This window comes from Stenella coeruleoalba (assembly GCF_951394435.1).
Source record: "Stenella coeruleoalba genome assembly, chromosome: 20".
NCBI lineage: Eukaryota > Metazoa > Chordata > Mammalia > Artiodactyla > Delphinidae > Stenella > Stenella coeruleoalba.
The window spans coordinates 11,540,222-11,560,121 of NC_137166.1; the positions used below are offsets into that span (position 1 = coordinate 11,540,222).

A 19,900-nucleotide genomic window follows, 5' to 3' on the forward strand; every position below is an offset into this window, starting at 1 on the left:
TCTTAAATCTCAATTCCTTCAGTATCAAGGTATTATTGATGGACTTTATGGGTTGATGGAGAAGCATGCAATTTTACTACTGAAAGGAATGAGTGATCACTCAGTAAGTATCAATACCTCAGTCTGTAAGAAGTTCATAGAGGTGAGTTGTCCTTGGGAATACACCTTCTTAGGGCTGTGCTGGTCGTGTGCTTGTTTCACTTAGAACCATGAATCACTGTCTCCCTGCTCTGTTCTGAGACACAGGGGGTGCTGAGTGACAGAGGCTGAGAGTCCCAGGCCCCTGTGTTAGCAAGCTTCCTGCTGGGCACCAGAGACAGCCTGACAGGTGAGGGGAAGGGAGGAGCCAGGATATTCCTCTCTGCTCTTGCTCTGCCGCAGGCAGCTTCTTGGTAGCAGCTGAGCCTCTTACAAGGCTCCTGCTCCCCCCATGGACCCGCCCTGCTTCCAGAATCCTCTATTGGGCAGCCTCGCCACGATTCTAGCACTATCTGGCCAATGTCAGCCACAAGCTCTGCAAACACAACCTTCTCACTGTCCCTCCACTCTTAGAGTTATAGCATCTGCTTGCTGTTGCTAGGCTCTGAGCTGCTCACCACCTCACACGTGATTTGCTTTGATCTGCTTTTCCATCACCTGTAACCAATTTCCCAGAATGACTTTGCAGTTTCAGATGCCTGGAGTAATTTCTGATTTTCTGACTGAGTACTGACTCACAAACCAATTTAGTATCAGAACTATGGTGGTTTTCTATTCTATGATCAAAGATTAGATGACATGCTGCACATATAAGTGCCACCCAACCATTATATAAATATAAATGTATATTTAAACTACTAAAAGAAATATTAAAATAATATATGATGCTATATATTGATAACTCCCATAGGCTCAATACTATCAATAAATGTTACAACATAATGTCATATAAGTGGGAAATATCCCTCATCTGTTTTTCTTAAAAATTCAATAATTGGATCATTTCCTATCCATTCCTCTCTGTTATCCTTTGTTTCTTTCACTCCCAGATTATCCCTTTTGAAACCTCATATAAATCCAATCTTTACCTGCGTTTCTAATAAATAAATATATATTCCACCCATTGTCCCCATCTCTTTCTCTTCACTCCTTAAGATTTATTCTTTAGTATCAAATGACACTTCAATTCAAAATTTTACATTGGTTTTGGAATTCACACCAGAAATGGCCAGTGTATTTTTACATCATCTGTGTCTGATGGCCATACAGTATTCCACTGTGCAGAGGTAGTATAATTTACTTAAGCAAGTGACCTGTTCCCGGTGGATTGGATTGATATTACTTTACTACTATGGACAATGTTGCAACAAAGATTCTTGCATCCTTTTCTTCTGCACAGGGCAAGTGAACTTGCGGGATAAATCCCTGGTTTGAGTTGGGTTTTGGTGTAGATGATATATTTGGATAGATTTAAAGCATTAGCCAACATTGTTTTGATGGAGACACAGGGGGCGCTGAGTGACAGAGGCTGAGAATCCCAGGCTCCCGTGTTAGCAAGCTTCCTGCTGGGCACCAGAGAGAGCCTGACAGGTGAGGGGAAGGGAGGAGCCCTTTAGAGTGTTCCTTCAACACACTAAAACATTCATTACCTTCATTACCTTCTAAAGAGTCTGTATCTATTTATTCTCCCATCAAGAGAGTATGGGAGTGTCTCTTTCCCCATGCCTCAGGGCAATGTTTCTCATGCTTTTAATCAGTTGAGTTCTCCTTCCAAATGTTGATTTCACACACATGATACTTGAACATATAGCATAGAGGATACTTAAACCAGATTACTGGGGGTCAAAATCTTGCCCCATCCAGGTGTGTGGCCTTGGGAAAATAATCTCATCATCCCTCAGTTTTCTTGCACACGCTATAGGCGTTATCATAGTACCTAAGTCACTGGACTGTGAAAATTAATTGAATATATATATATATATATTAGTATAAATCAATAATATAGTGCATGTAGAATAGTGGAATAGTGCCTGGCATATACTAAGTATTTAATAAGTATTCATTCTTCTTGTTTTTAAAATGCTTCTTTTAAAAATTCACTTTTAGTTTATTCTTGTGTTAAACAGTAGTATCCATAATATACCATGGACTTGATGTAACAATTTAAAAAATTTTAAGAAAAGTCATTACAGTAAATGCATAACTATTAAAATTAAAGAAGATATCATTTTGTTATATACCACAATTTGGAAAATAATGTCTTAAATAACACTGTAGTTCCAAAATTCCCATTTCTTTCACTCTTTTAGGAAGTGTTGCATTTCTTCAATATTAAATTAGGTTGAAGACACTTTTACATATTTATATATCATGTTTTCCTTTCTATGAACTACCTGTTTGTATTCTGCCTACTTTTTAAAAAAAATAAAGCCTTGTTTTTTTTGTTTGTTTAAATTAGCTAATTTATTTATTTATCTATTTTTGGCTGTGTTGGGTCTTCATTGCTGCACGCAGGCTTCCCCTAGTTGCGGCGAGCGGGTACTACTCTTTGTTGCAGCGCGCGGGCTTCATTGCAGTGGCTTCTCTTGTTGTGGAGCATGGACTCTAGGCACGCAGGCTTCGGTAGTTGTGGCACACAGACTCAGTAGTTGTGGCTCATGGGCTCTAGAGCGCAGGCTCAGTAGTTGCAGCGCACAGGCTTAGGTACTCTGCGGCATGTGGGATCTTCCCGGACCAGGGCTTAAACCCATGTCCCCTGCATTGGCAGGCAGATTCTTAACCACTGCACCACCAGGGAAGTCCCCTAAAGCTTTGCTTTTTGTTACTAATTTTAAAGAATGTTTTGTACCTGTGCTAATAGAATTTTTCAGTGATGATTGATATGTTTTCTATTTGCACTGTCTAATATGGTAACCACTGGCTTAATATAGCTACTGAGCACTTAAAATGTGGCTAGTATGACTGAAAATTTTTAATTTATTTCATTTTAATTAATTTAAATTTAAATAGCCCTATATAGCTAGTGGCTACCATACTGGACAGCATAGCCTTAAATATTAAGGAAATTGGATCTTTCCCATTAGAAGGACAGAGTTAACATCTGGCTTATAGCTTGTTTTTTTTAATTTTTTTTTTATTGAATTTTTTTTTAATTGACCCAGTCTCTGCTGTACAGCAAAGTGACTCAGTTATACACATACATTCTTTTTCTCATATTCTTTTCCATTATGGTTTATCACAGGATACTGAATATAGTTCCCTGTGCTATACAGTAGGACCTTGCTGTTTACCCATCCTATATATATAATAGTTTATATTTGCTAATCCCACAATCCCAGTCCTTCCTTCCCCAACCCCAGCTTTTTTTTTAACCTAGCCTTGATCTTTAGCCAAATCCTTCTTGCAACACATACTCAGGAAATGTATAGGAGTACACTGGATCTAAGATGAATCAGCATCCTGCTGATTATGTTTTGTATTAAACTAAGAGTATGTACTTGATTGTCCAGTTTGCTTACTGAGTAATCTGATGGTTCCCATACTTTGCAGCAAACTGGAAAAACAGGATACTGCTTTTTAAATCCCAATACCTGGGTTCCCGCCCCCATATATTATTTAATTGGCATGAATGCTGCCTGGGCATCAGAATTCAAATGGGCAGTAAAATTTGGGAACCACAGGCATAACTTGTAATCAGTGAGTAACCTGGGAATGATGAGAGGCAGATGCACCAGAGAATGGGGCGGACACATATCTCTGAGGAGTTACATCATTAGCAAGGTGTAAGAGCTGAAGTGCCCCTGGAGCTGATGGCTGTCCTGGTCTGTGGTAGTCCCACCCACTCAATCTCCTCCATTGTGACCATGTTTATCCCAGTTCAAGTTGTTGGGATACTTAGAACCTGTTCAGCATAACTGAGCACCCATTATGCTGTTGCTTGTCCTTGATCCTTTTTGAAGCCTAAGTATACTTGTAGGTGAATGAAGTCTATTCAATCATAGGCAGTCTGAACATCAATCTTAACCCAAGACCACTGCTGCTAATAATCAAATTGGGCATTGCCATCATTTAGGCTAGAAATATTTTCCAAAAATTTATACTTTTTCTTTTAATGTTGTTTATACTCTTTTTTTTTCATGAAGCTTTGAAAATATTATCCAATTTTTCACCTTTTCCCCTGTGGCATCTGGGTTTGGCTCTCTTGCTTAGAAAGACACACGCTTCCAATATTATATGTGTATCTATACATTGTCCTGAGAGTTCTTTTAATACTTTTGTTTGTGTGTCTGTATTGTTTTTAAATATTCAAGTATAATCAAGTATCTATTTTGATATAAAAATGTTATTATTTATTTTTCTAGAAGCTATAGCTTACCAAGTTCCATATTGACTAATTTACATTCCCTCACATATTTTCATTGCTCTATCATAGGAAAATCCCTAAATGTATTTGGATTTGCTAATGGATGTTCTATTTTGTTCTTCCACTATGTTTTAATGTGCAAGTATAAACATGTTTTAATTGACACAGATTTGTAAAATTTTCCTAATATGTAGATTCTCCTTACTACTGTTATTTTTGCTAACAGCTATTTTCTCATATTCACTATTTATATATGAAATTCAGAATGATTTCACTTTTCTTTTTTATTTTTGCATTACACGGGCCTCTCTCACTGTTGTGGCCTCTCCCGTTGCGGAGCACAGGCTCCGGACCCGCAGGCTCAGCGGCCATGGCTCATGGGCCCAGCCGCTCCGCGGCATGTGGGATCTTCCCAGACCGGGGCACGAACCCGTGTCCCCTGCATCGGCAGGCGGACTCTCAACCACTGCACCACCAGGGAAGCCCCTGATTTCACTTTTTTGAGTCATTTTAGGTAGAATGAATAGCTTCATAATATTGTTTTCTATTTCAAATAGATATGTCCTCACATTTATTCACCTTCTTTTATGACCTTTAGTAATATTCTAAATATTATTTTCATATATCTCTTATAATTCCTTTAAGCTTTTTCCTTGATATTTATTAATTTTTGGCTCTATTATAAGTGGACTATGTATTTCTTTTATATTGTCTACCTAGTTATTTATATGTAGGAACATAAATTACTGGTTTTAAAAATTAATTTATTGTTAGGCACATAATTTATTTAATTATCTTTTTAAAAATAGTAAGATGATTCACTTAGATTTTTAAGGAATTATTGTATCAATGCCAAATCACACCTCCTTTCTAGCTTTATATATTTTTCTAGCCTCTGATCTGACTGAATTATGTTTGATAAGTTTGAAAATTAAAAATGTAAAACAGGAAAGAGACACTCATGCATAAGTCTTTTAGAAGACCTAACTGATTGAGTCTTGAAGAGCAATAAAGAAACATTTCAAGAATAATTGATATTTATAGGATATTCCAGCCAAAAATAACAGAATACACTTTCTTCTCAAGTGCACATGGAACATTCTCCAGGATAGATCATATCCTGGGTCACAAATCAAGCCTTGGTAAATTGAAGAAAATTGAAATCGTATCAAGTATCTTTTCTGACCACAATGTTATGAGACTAGATATCAATTACAGGAAAAAATAAAAACACATGGAGGCTAAACAGTACAGGTAAAAAGTACAAACACATGGAGGCTAAACAATGTACTACTAAATAACCAAGAGATCACTGAAGAAATCAACGAGGAAATCAAAAAATACCTAGAAACAAATGACAGTGAACACATGACAACCCAAAACTTAAGGGATGCAGCAAAAGCAATTTTAAGAGGGAAGTTTATAGCAATACAATCCTACCTCAAGAAACAAAAAAAATCTCAAATAAACAACATAAACTTACACCTAAAGCAATCAGAGAAAGAAGAAGAAGAACAACAACAAAAAGTTAGCAGAAGGAAAGAATCATAAAGATCAGATCAGAAAAAAATGAAAAATAAATGGAGGAAACAGTAGCTAAGATCAATAAAACTAAAAGCTGGTGCTTTGAGAAGATAAACAAAATTGATAAACCATTAGCCAGGAAAAAAGGGAGAAGACTCAAATCAATAGAATTAGAAATGAAAAAGGAGAAGTAACAACTGACACTGCAGAAATAAAAGGATCATGAGAGACTACTACAAGCAGCTATATGCCAATAAAATAGACAACCTGGAAGAAATGGACAAATTGTTAGAAAAGTACAACCTTCCAAGACTAAACCAGGAAGGAATAGGAAATATGAACAGACCAATCACAAGCACTGAAATTGAAACTGTAATTAAAAATCTTCCAACAAACAAAAGCCCAGGACCAGATGGCTTCACAGGTGAATTCTATCAAACATTCAGCAAAGAGTTAAAACCTATACTTCTCAAACTCTTCCAAAATACAGCAGAGGGAGGAACACTCCTAAACTCATTCTATGAGGCCACCATCACCCTGATACCAAAACCAGACAAAGATGTCACAAAAAAAGAAAACTACAGGCAAGTATCACTGATGAACATAGATGCAAAAATCCTCAACAAAATACTAGCAAACAGAATCCAACAGCACATTAAAAGGATTATACACCATGATCAAGTGGGGTTTATCCCAGGAATGCAAGGATTCTTCAATATACACAGATCAATCAATGTGATACACCATATTAACAAACTGAAGGATAAAAACCAAATGATCATCTCAATAGATGCAAAAAAGCTTTTGACAAAATTCAGCACCCATTTATGATAAAAACTCTTCAGAAAGTGGGCATAGAGGGAACCTAACTCAACATAATAAAGGCTGTATATGACAAACCCACAGCCAACATCATTCTCAATGGTGAAAAATTGAAACCATTTCCTCTAAGATCAGGAACAAGACAAGGGTGCCCACTCTCACCACTATTATTCAACACAGTTTTGGAAGTTTTAGCCATGGCAGTCAGAGAAGAAAAAGAAATAAAAGGAATCCAAATCAGCAAAGAAGTAAAACTGTCACTGTTTGCAGATGACATGACATTATACATAGAGAATCCTAAAGATGCCACCAGAAAACTACTAGAGCTCATCAATGAATTTGGTAAAGTAGCAGGATACAAAATTAATGCAGAGAAATCTCTTGCATTCCTGTACACTAACAATGAAAAATCTGAAAGTGAAATTAAGGAAACACTCCCATTAATCATTGCAACAAAAATAAAATACCTAGGAATAAACCTACCTAAGGAGACAAAAGACCTGTATGCAAAAAACTATAAGGCGCTGATGAAAGAAATTAAAGATGATACAAACACATGGAGAGATATAACACGTTCTTGGGTTGGAAGAATCAACATTGTGAAAATGACTACACTACACAAAGCAATCTACAGATTCAATGCAATCCCTATCAAACTACCAAAGGCATTTTTCACAGAACTAGAACAAAAAAATTCACAATTTGTATGGAAGCACAAGAGACCCCGAATAGTCAAAGCAATCTTGAGATAGAAAAACAGAGCTGGAGGAATCAGGCTCCCTGACTTCAGACCATACTACAAAGCTACAGTAATCAAGACATTATGGTACTGGCACAAAAACAGAAATATAGATCAATGGAACAGGATAGAAAGCCCAGAGATAAACCCACACACATATGGTCACCTTATCTTTGACAAAGGAGGCAAGAATGTACAATGGAGAAAAGACAGCCTCTTCAATAAGTGGTGCTGGGAAAACTGGACAGCTACATGTAAAAGAATGAAATTAGAACACTCCCTAACACCATACACAAAAATAAAATAGATTAAAAACCTAAATATAAGGCCAGACACTATAAAGCTCTTAGAGAAAAACACAGGCAGAACACTCTATGACATAAATCACAGCAAGACCTTTTTTGACCCACCTTCTAGAGTAATGGAAATAAAAAGAAAAATAAACAAATCGGACCTAATGAAACTTCGAAGCTTTTGCACAGCAAAGGAAAACATAAACAAGATGAAAAGACAACCCTCAGAATGGGAGAAAATATTTGCAAATGAAGCAACTGACAAAGGATTAATCTCCAAAATTTACAAGCAGCTCATGCAGCTCAATATCAAAAAAACAAACAACCCAATCCAAAAATGAGCAGAAGACCTAAATAGACATTTCTCCAAAGAAGATAAGCAGATTGCCAACAAACACATGAAAGGACGCTTAAAATCATTAATCATTAGAGAAATGCAAATCAAACCACAATAAGGTATCACCTCACACCTGTCAGAATGGCCATCATCAAAAAATCTACAAACAATAAATGCTGGAGAGGGTGTGGAGAAAAGGGAACCCTCTTGCATTGTTGGTAGGAATGTAAATTGATACTGCCACTATGGAGAACAGTATGGAGGTTCCCTAAAAAACTAAAAATAGTATTACCATATGACCCAGCAATCCCACTACTGGGCCTATATCCTAAGAAAACCATAATTCAGAAAGAGACATGTACCACAATGTTCACTGCAGCACTATTTACAATAGCCAGGACATGGAAGCAACCTACGTGTCCACCGACAGATGAACGGATAAAGAAGATGTGGCACATATATACAATGGCATATCACTCAGTCATTAAAAGAAATGAAATTGAGTTATTTGTAGTGAGGTGGATGGACATAGAGCCTGTCCTATAGAGTGAAGTCAGAAAGAGAAAAACAAATACAGTATGCTAACACATATATATGGTTCTAAAAGAAAAATGGTTCTGCTGACCTTGCGGCAGCACAGGAATAAAGATGCAGATGTAGAGAATGAACTTGAGGACACAGGGAGGGGGAAGGGTAAGCTGGGATGAAGTGAGAGAGTGGCATGGACATATATACACTACCAAATGTAAAATAGATAGCTAGTGGGAAGCAGCCGCATAGCACAGGGAGATCAGCTGGGTGCTTTATGACCACCTAGAAGGGTGGGATAGGGAGGGTGGGAGGGAGGCTCAAGAGGGAGGGGATATATGTATGCATACAGTTGATTCACTTTGCTATACAGCAGAAACACAAAACTGTAAAGCAATTATACTCCAATAAAGATGTAAAAACGAAAAAAAAGAAACATTTCAAAAGGACAAAATTGCTTCCCAGAGAGAGGATCTTCATATATATGGAGTGGGGAATGAGAAAAGTTAAAAGCAGACATCTACAACACTGCATCACAGCAAGAAAGGAGAAAAGAGGGTGATGTTTGGTCACTGAACTGTCACACGGTAGAATGTGAGATACAAGTTGTAAAGTGTTTTTCAAACATGCCATCCTCTGGTTGATAACTTGAGAATCATCTGGACGTGACTGTGCACTCTGAAGAGGGCACCAAATCAAATCTCCTGCTAACTCTAATCACTCTCTGCTAATTACTTTTATTTTGCTGGCCTAGGGACAGATCAATTGGAAGAATGTGAAGCAACATTACCATTTATCTTACATCACTGTATATATGTTTCCACAACTCATAGGAGTTCATATACATTTTTGTATATTACATATTGATGTAAAGTTCCAGTATACATGTGCCCAAGAAGTTTATGAGAAGGGACTGACATAACATGTTACAGAATGAGCACAGATGCGAGGAGGTGAAATAAACCACGCTGCTTGATAGAGAAGGCGCCTAGCAAACTGTTCTGATTCATGATTGATGTCACATTAAAAACCTCAATGCAGCCACCTTTAACCATGCACTCCTAGGTTCATCATTTTCAAAAGGGTGGAGAACTTGCAGTTAAATAGAAATGTAAACAGGAGATTCCGTGTGGATAAAGGCTAATAAAATAGACTTCCAATAAAAACATCTTTTTGGCACTCAAGTAGAGGCAGTGTTGAAAGGCTGAAGCAGCTTAAGGCACCCTCCAGGCATCTGCCCAAGTACTGAGCCAAGAACTGCAAAGTATTATGCTTGATGACTTGACATGTTGACATACACAGCATCAGCACTGTTACACTTTATATCAACACACATGACTTTTGAAGGCTTAGAATACTAGAATAGCATAGGGAAAGGTCTAGGAAGGTGCACCTCACAAGGCGAGGAGTCCACCTGTCTTACCACACACCTCCCACTTGTATTTCTGCCTCCTTGGGTTTCCTATTAAATGCCCTCAGTCACCTATTTATTTGACTGGAGATAAATACATGTTAAAATATTTGCAGGTGGTGCTTCTGCCCTGTTTGGCTTATGGAGTTGACAACTCAATCATTCACAGTGATAATAATGCTGTGAATATTTTGTGACAGGTGATGCTTATGTCTAATTGACTATAGTTATCATAGGGGCTCCGTGTCTTTCACCAGCCAAACCCAGAACCATGACACTCAACACTTCTAATTAAAAAATAGTTATACTAACTTTAGAAATATGCTAATATGAAAGTATGGGTTTTTTGTTTGAAAAATCAGATACAATTGAAATCCAGAGGGAGGATATATGTATATGTATAGCTGATTCACTTTGTTATACAGCAGAAACTAACACACCATTGTAAACCAAGTATACTCCAATAAAGATGTTAAAAAAAAAAGCACCTGACACATTAAAAAAAAGTAAACTATCGTGCATAACAATCATATTTACTTAAATAATTCATAAAATTAGTACCATCCCATTCCTTGCCCTTATAGTCTGCAGCGTAAAAGAAGCTTGAGCATATATCAGAGAGAATTTGTATAGTTCGGCTGTAAAGTTCCTGCACATGTTGATTTGCTTAAAATAATTTCTAAGATGTTCGTTTCATGAAGTTTCAGCAATTGTTCTTAGATGAGTGAAAATTATACCTTACATTTCCTTTTCCAATCATTTACAGTAAACTGGCTGAAAAGTCTTTTGATCATGGATGTTGAGAGAATTTATTTTGTCTTCACTTTGAGAGGAACAATTTCAGTAGCTTGCATTTCTAAGTTTTTGTAAAATATTTATATGCTATCTAGTAGAGTACTTTGTATAAATTACATTTGTGAGCACTGGACTATAAATTTTATTCCAAAGAATAATTTCTAAAAATATCATATATCTCTCAAGTTTACAGTTCTATTAAATATATGCATGGCCACATAGATAACAGAACATTTTGCCTTTCTTTTTAAAGATTATTTTTAAAAAGCAGCAGGGCATTTGAGTAATTCTTTCAGGTATATAGAAATCACTGTTCTCTCTAGTGCTTGAAGAGGAATAAAGGAAGAATGAGGAATCCTCACGGCAGCATTTCCATCCATATCGATGGGTTTTATTTTATTTGTCTCTAAACTTGTAACAACTGCCTTTTCTTCCTGTTTCCATCACATACTCGTATAATGCCTTAGCTGTTTCCTAACTCTCTTTCACAGATTTATTTGTATCATCTGGAGCAGACTGTGAAGCTCTGAAAGAAAACTGGCAAGTTTTATATAATCTGGATACATCCCATAATATCTAGAAAAACTGGGCAAAAAAAAATAAAGTCAGGAAACACATTTGTAAAATGTGACAAAGGGTTAAATTCTTTACTATGAACATCAATTAAAAATTGTTCTTTGGCTAAAAATAAAAACCAAAAAACAAATTAAAGTGATCTGTGTTATACCAGGTGAAAATGTCAAGAGCCAGGGCACAATTCGCTGTGTTTCACTTTTCCTGCGTTGGCAATTACAGATTCACAGAGAGGGAGCTTCCCTCAGAGTGAGACCTGAGTAACTGTGGGGTAGAAATAGAACTATTAGCCTATCTGGGATGAACAGGTAGCATGAGAGAGAGAGAGAGAGAGAGAGGGAGAGAGGGAGAGAGAGAGAGAGGGAGAGAGGGAGAGAGAGAGAGAGAGAGAGAGGGGGAGAGAGAGAGAGAGAGTGTGTGTGTGTGTGTGTCTACATTTATCAACAAAGTCTGAAGATTTGAGGCTGTTTTACCTACACCATAACCTTACCCGTTTTATGTGTGGCCATGGCACCAGCTGCACCAAGTCTCAATTCTGATCTTGACATTCATCTACTTTCTTTACCATATTCAAAATTATAGTCCGGTCCTTACCAAACTTGATAGTCCATTCCGACCACAGTCTCACTGGTTACTACGTGGGAAACCATATCTCTGGATAATGCCAATGTCCATTCTTTTGTTCACACTTTTCCAGCTTCATGGAATTGCTTCCTTAATCCTTCCATAATCTAAGTTTTAATGCTTTTTTCAAGACCCATGTAAGCCCTGCTTTTTCTGACAAATTCTTTCTACAGTGATCTCCATACTCTGTCAATTTCCAAAGCCCTAGGAGTCTGTACCACACATTTGCACGCTCCTCTGACTCACTCTTTGGTTTGTTCTGATGTTTTTTATCTTTTCAACAACATTAACCCTTTTTTTATTAGCATCTTTATTGGAGTATAATTGCTTTACAATGGTGTGTTAGTTTCTGCTTTATAACAAAGTGAATCAGCTATACATATGCATATATCCCCATATCTCCTCCCTCTTGCATCTCCCTCCCTCCCACCCTCCCTATCCCACCCCTCTAGCTGGTCACAAAGCACCAAGCTGATCTCCCTGTGCTATGCGGCTGCTTCCCACTAGCTATCTATTTTACATTTGGTAGTGTATATATGTCCATGCCTCTCTCTCGCTTTGAGCTCTTTTAATACAGAATTTCGTACAAAGTTAGGCACTGATTAGGAGATCAATGTATTCAAATCTATTCATTGATTGATTGATTTTTTTTCACTAATTTACTCAACAAGTGATGTGCCACACTGGGTGTTGAGTGCTGGAAATGCAAAGATGAGAAAGATAAAGCTTTTCCCATGAAAAAGTTCAAAATGTATAGGGGAGAGAGAAATGTAGCCTTCTAACTCTAAAGTACATTAATCTGGTACCATATAAATGTACTAAAAGGAGGAGTTGATGGGTGGAGGAAGGGGTCGCTTTTAGTTGTGCGATCATGAAAGTACCCTACAAGAAAGTGCATTTCATTTATTGGTTCATTCACTCTTTCCCTCATTCATTCATTCATTCAACAAACATTTAGTAATTGCAGGCAACATGCCAGGTACTGTTAAGATTGGGGATACTGGGATGACAGGTTGGAAGGTAGAGCCTCTATTTCCAGGGTGCTCGAACGCCAAAGGAGAAAACAATGAGTAAACCAACAAATGATAGCACAGTCTAAAAAACAATGTTACCTAGCCAGGTAACTGTGATCGATGCCGTTTGTCTTTACATTGATTGGTTTGGACTAGTTAAGGATATCATTCACGTCACTATTGCACCCTGAGCACCTCACCTTTAATAAGTAAGTGAAAAAGACAAATAGCACTATCTAGGTTTCGCTTTCCTCAAGCTTGAACCACGAAAAACAATTAATTGTCATAGTTAATATTAAAAATTTTTTTTAAATATCAAAAACATACATCTTACTTAACACAGCTAAATATTAGCACGAATTAGCCGCCATTTATCTAGTTTAAAATCCAATGCTTATTGAGAAAAAAAGAGTAAAAGATAACCCAGACACCTAGTTAAAATAAATACCTCATTAAGCTTTCATTGCTATTGGTTCATAATTACTGTTTATTTTATCCCTACTTTGAATGGTTTTCATGGAACTAATTCAACCATAATATCCAATTTTTCTCGCTCTTATACAGAACTTCAACTTGCTTTGGATTTTAATGCAGGTTTTCTTAAAAATGTTTATAGAAAACTTCTTCCAGCCTGACTGTTGTCCTTGCTTGAGAACGAGCAGGGCTACATCTTCTCAATTCAATTTACATCAATAAACATGCACTGGATGACCACCAAGTACTTTAGAGATACAAAGGTGAGTAAATCACAGTCCATTTCTTCAACGACTGTATCATGTATAACGGACTTCTAGGAAGTTTCAAAAGAGAGGCCATTGACTGATCAAACAGAATTACCATTATGTGCCCAGATAGGCCTCCAAATTATCTGTGTGCCAAGAATGATGCTTCATTAAGTTACTCATTTTCTCTGGTTCCAGCAGCTCAGTCAGAGGAAAATTAAAAACCAAAAAAAACACAGTTCTTTGATTGCAGTATGTTGTCCCTGGCCCACATAAGATCCAAACCAATACTTTTCTACACTAAAAAAAGAAATCCTTTCATCACCACCAAGCAAACTTCCTTTAGCTTCCCTCTTCCATTGGGTGTTTATATACCATCAGTCAACTACAAATACCACCCACTTTATTACAAACGGCCTCCTTGTCAGTCTCCCTTACAGGAGCTGTGCCCTGTCCACAAAACACAGCATCTTACACACTTGAAAGACTAGAGAATGGTTTATATATAAATCATATATGTGTGTGTATATATAAAATACATATATAAATATTCCAAATATTATACATAAAAACCTCCATATACTAGAGAGATTAATTCATAAATCTCAGTCATCAGAAGAAATAAAAGCAATAAATTCTTTTCAACAAACTTAAAGACAATGCAAAACTACTATGTTATTGAACAAAACTTAAAATGTTTTTATATAGGTTTAGTTTCTTTCTTTAACTTCCACACTATTTAGTGCACTAATGAGATTTTTTTTTCAATTTCTGAGGACTCTGCGAAATAAGTTTACCTTTAGTATTTTCATAAATTAAACCATAAAATGTATTAGAAAATGAATACTAATACATTTTCTCTTGAAAAATGTTTTCTAAGTAATTCTGAAGATTCTGTTTCTAAACTTAGTTTAAGAGATTCGTAAACAGCATGTAGGGATGACTCTACTCTCTCTGAGAGGCTATGAATTCTGTTGAAGAAACATACCCAGATACTGTCCTCTTGTCGATACTGTTTCCAGTTCCTGCCACTGTCACTGAACATTAGGAGGTAGCTGGTCACCCAGTTGGAGCTCCCATATCCCCCTTGGGTGGCCACAGCGGTGATCTCCATTCTCTCTCCAAGGTCAATCTGCAACCACTGGTATTTGTTTGACACAAGTGGAGACCAGCCACCAGCTCCTTTTGTGAAAAGAGAAAAAGGAGAAATGAGCAAAGAATTCGTTAAAAATCTGTTAGTGAACTATCAATCCCAGTAAGACTGTTCCTCTATGGAACTTAAGAAAGTCAAGGGGCTTCCCTTGTGGCACAGTGGTTGAGAGTCCACCCGCCGATGCAGGGGACACGGGTTCGTGCCCCGGTCCGGGAAGATCCCACATGCCGCGGAGCAGCTGGGCCCGTGAGCCACGGCCACTGAGCCTGCGCGTCCGGAGCCTGTGCTCCGCAACTGGAGAGGCCACAACAGCGAGAGGCCCGCGAACCGCAAAAAAAAAAAAAAAAAAGTCAAATTTCCAAAATACGAAACTTTCCATAATGCTTGAAAAATATAGAGAAACAAGAATGTAATGTAAATGGATGGAGCCTATGTTAATTATGCTCATTTCTAGGCGTTTCAACCATCTGACACTGGGAGAGTTAACTGAATGACGTTAAACTCACTGAATGTTTAAACCACTTAATTTGACAGGCAGACATCCACGTCAACACTTGGAACTGGCATGTTTACTGCCCACATGCACGACTGTGTAATGATTTGGCCTTAACACCCCTTTGCCCAGAACTTGATTTACCTTCACACTATGGTGGAACTAGAAGACTACCTTTGATGTCTGATCATGTTTAGACTCCTTAGAGCAAGAAGTACAGCATTAAGCCCGGGAATACAAAGACGGCCAAGGGACAGTTCCTGCCTTCACCGTGTTTACGGTCTTATGGGAGGAAAAGACATTGAAAAGCATATTTGAAACACAACATGAAAAGTGTTAATGGTGAGGCAGGTGCAGGGAATAATAACACAGTAAATAATGGAGAGCTCTATCCAGTGATAACTGGCTTGCAACAGCGTGTGAGAGACCATTACATTTTCAGCAATTTTGCAAGATGATTGTTAAAGATAGCCATCTTTGCAATTGGCCATGGTGGGAGTATTTAAACCACGAAAATTGGCCAACTCTGCAAATCAGTACCCACTCCCACCCCAGCCAGTTTACCAACACGTCACTAGTTGTATCCTATCTGGGAAGGGGGGTGGTGGGTGAGAGGACAGTGGATAGGAGAGCCATGGTAAATTGTGTTTGAGCACTCAGAAGTGAAAACAGAAGTCTGTTGTATATTCAAGGAAATATGGATAGAACAGAATTTATTGTGTTTTGTTTTATCCAAATGCACACCAGAAAATTACAGACATGATTACCTACTGTATGTCTTGTTAAGACGTTTCATTCTTCCAGTTTACTATAACAGTGCTTTATTTGAGGAATTTATTTAAGTAATACTGACATTGCTGACTGTGTAAGTATTATGTAGTCACTGTAAAAAACATGAAATAGGGTTTATCCCATTCTTGAATCCATAATTGTCTACTATTCAATATATATTAAAATGCAGTATCTGTTACATAACGTACCATGTAAGAATATTAGTACATGTTTTCTTTTCCCCATTCTTTTGCCATCCACCTTGAGGCTCTGATAATAACTTCTGACAGTTCAGATAGAGATTACCATAAATTTATATACAGTTTTTATTCAAGCATTATTCTTGACATCCATGCCCTGTTTTATAAACGTTGAGTCAGGCACTAATAGAAAGAGATGCCCAATTTTGCTATTACGGTAAGGCACATATCTTTGTGAGACCTAAAGGGACACATCTGTATTAACAACTGCTTTAATAAGATTTAAAAACCCTTCTGATGGCAGATACAATACAGTGACACTCTGAGAGATAAAAAGCAGAACTCTGTGTTACTTACAGCTTCAAAGAAGAGAAGACTGCAAGGAAGGGCCATAGAGGGAAATGCCACCACAGAAAGGGTGGCAAGTTGAAGCCGTAGAGGGCAGCTCACGTATGGCAAGTGAGGTGGGGTAAGCTAAGTTCTGTGAGCTCCAGGGAAGAGGGGCTGAGTCCGGGTGTCTGGGCCTGGCTCCAGGATGATCAGGGTTGATGCATAGTGGCCACAGAGGGTGTGAGTGCAATAAAAGAAGGGGTTGGGTTTGGACATAATCAGCTGCTCAAGACCAGCTTCTAGTCAGGGCCTCAAACTGAGTTAAGACAGCATTTTTTTTAAGTATTATATTCTAACAGTCTCCTCCCTTGACAGCATCACACTAACTCCTGATTGTATTCGGGTATGAGTCCCGAGATTACTTACTACATTGTCTTTAGAACTATGTAATTTTTTTTCAAATTTCCTTCTTTCTTGGAGGGAATCATTGTTCAAAGTGTCTTCCACTTTGTACATCAAAAGTACAATGCTCTCCTTATTGATCCAAAATATTGATACATTGTGCAATTTTTATTGGTGTGTTTTTACTTTTCATTTTCTCTGTAGTTGTCCCTGAAGAACACGTGGTTTTCGCTAGTGACCTGGATGAGTGGAGTTCTCTTGGTCACCAATACCATCTACCATGTTTAGGTTAGAGTGAAAAATTCTTGTATTTTAAGTAAGAGGGCTTGTTGGGTAGACATGGGCCCTGGCTGCATTTTGGGTGTCTTGGGGTCATTGACCTAGCATGGCTTTGCTGTCCACAAAGGGCACTGCTCATGCAGCCTGTCTGCAGAGCAACAAGAGGCACAGTGCTCTTAACTAGGACACAGCAGTGTCCCCCATATTGTTATGATATATAAATGGGAATCAGCGGTTCCCAATGGATGTAGAAAAGACAGTAGCAATAGGGGTTGGGGAATCTCAGGATTTGGCTACCTGACAGTAGGGTCAACCTTCCTCTCTAGAGTTAACAATAGACCATGTCTTTGAAGTATGGGTACATGATGGGAGTGGTGAGTGGGTAAAAACTTCCCTCTACTGTCCTATCTAATTTTACAATTCTGCCTCAGGGCCTAACAAAAGTTTGCAAGTTGAAAGTCTTCCAGGGTCTGATGTTCACCAAGCATCCTTGGTCCATCAGCAGCATAGCTGCATATGTGTTACAACTGCCTATCCCTCTGCATTTTTATCATTTTTTGCATAGAAAAGTTGGAAAAGAATGAATGAAGTGCCCCCAGCCAGCCGTCATCTTTACCTGGAATTTCTATGTTTGGAATTTTATCTACATCACCTTATACCTTTGAGAAAATACTGAGTTATTTTGTTTCTTGCTCTTTCTAGTTAATTTTAATGGTCTAAAGTCAGTAATGAGAACACAGAATACAGAATTGCATAATGTTTCTGTGGCACTTTGACATTCCTTTATAGATCAGTATTTAAAACATGAACACATGAGGGAAGCACAGTGGAAAAAAAAATAGAATCAGCGTAGTCTAGTGAGTTAAGATTGGATCATCAGTTCTCATCAGGAGCAAGAGGAACCTCTCACTGACCGCTCCCTCTTCCGGCATCACTCACCATTACAGCTGCACTGTAACCAACTTGAAACATCTGCAATTAAATGGCCTTGAACATTTCGATTTCTCACCTGTGGCGAAAAGGTACCACTGATATGCTAAATCAAGTGATACCATTAACGAGGTACACCAGTAAAGTAATGGAAATTCAGATGCTCCTAGGCTTTACCAAGTAATTTCAGCAAGATAAGTCAGCCATAGGGAATCCAGAGATTCCTACAGGGTTTCAAACTGTGTAGCTGTAAAGACACACGTGGTATAAGTGTGTGATGGAGTGTTATGATTGTTCTAATTTTAAAACAAATGTTGAATAGTGATATGGAAAATGCAAATATACAGATATAGATAAATAGACATGGATATAGAACTCAGCACACTTTGGTAGTGCCAGCCTATGATGACATGTAGGGACAATAGTGACATGAAATGAAAACGTGGCTGCAGTTGAGGTTAAGCTACCCCAGGCGTAGGGTCACCGCCAAACCACCTAGCCTTCTGGAGACATCATATCGTTTACTTTTTGAAACATCATATGTTTCAAACATTTTTAAACATCATATGTTTACTTTTTGAATGGAGAAAATGATGGCTAACTCCAGCAAGTTGTTAACCCTGAAGTACTACAAAATGAAATATAGTGAACTTTTAAAATTTACTAACTAAAATTTTCAGCTGGTGGTCAAGTATTATTTGTCCTTAATGATGCTTTTAATATGCCGATAGAGTCAACATCATGGTAGGACAACGTGAGACGAATGACCATCTTCCCATAACCCCATCTATTCCATGGTTACTGACACTTCATCCACAAGACAGTCTTATCCCTCCATTTCATTTTTTCCCCATATCGCAGCCCTCCTTCCCCTATTCCACCCTTCTTTTTCTCCTGCCTTGCCCTCATTACTGAGACTTGGCATAATAAAATGTCATAAATTTATTCAAACAGAAACATTTCTTGCATCTTCATATCACAGCCTGAAAACTCACACTTAAAAGCCCTCTACCTATTGATGAGACTTTTACACTAAGCATTGTAGTACTGCTATGAGATTTAAATTTAAAAAGCATAATAAGTGCCTACTGATTCTCTCACAGACAGCAAGCACGTGAGTATATGGTGGTTGTTACGTTTTGAATTATAAAACAATTATTATTGCTATGGACTCCAAAGAGTTACCATCACAGTAAAGTTGAGCTCTGGAAAAATTTAGTTACTGAATGACCACAAAACACAGCATCTCTTGTATCTGTTGCCTACTACTTTTAAACATCAGGTTCCTCAGGAACTGGCTTCTGTAACACATGTTGCTATGAACTGTCAGGAAAAAAAAGCAAACTAAAATTTATCTGGTGCCTACTGTATGCTAAGTACTCTACTAGAAATTTTATGTACCATATTAAACTTAATTATTGAAATTATCTAGTGAGATGAAATATATTTTAACATGTCTTCTTTTCAAATGAAACTTTTAAAAAAGAGATTCACAGAAGCTAAGTAAAATTTCCCAAAATTTTAGTATAGATGAGAAATTATTTTTTAATGATTTTAATGTTAGGATCTCATTTAAGAAATCTCCTCCTTTTTCATTCTTTAACCTTGAAATAATTATA

At 37.6% G+C, this 19,900-nt stretch overlaps 1 protein-coding gene across 6 annotated transcripts in view; it reads right to left on the reverse strand.

The window, feature by feature from the left end:
- CNTNAP4 (contactin associated protein family member 4) overlaps nt 1-19,900 on the reverse strand; it is a 589,031-nt gene that overhangs the window by 170,402 nt on the left and 398,729 nt on the right. For all 6 annotated transcript variants that reach the window (XM_079907172.1, XM_079907174.1, XM_079907173.1 and 3 more), the window contains one exon: nt 14,712-14,905. In XM_079907172.1, the coding sequence (XP_079763298.1) occupies nt 14,712-14,837 (126 nt within the window). In that variant the 5' untranslated portion in view covers nt 14,838-14,905. The remainder of the gene's footprint in view (nt 1-14,711; nt 14,906-19,900) is intronic.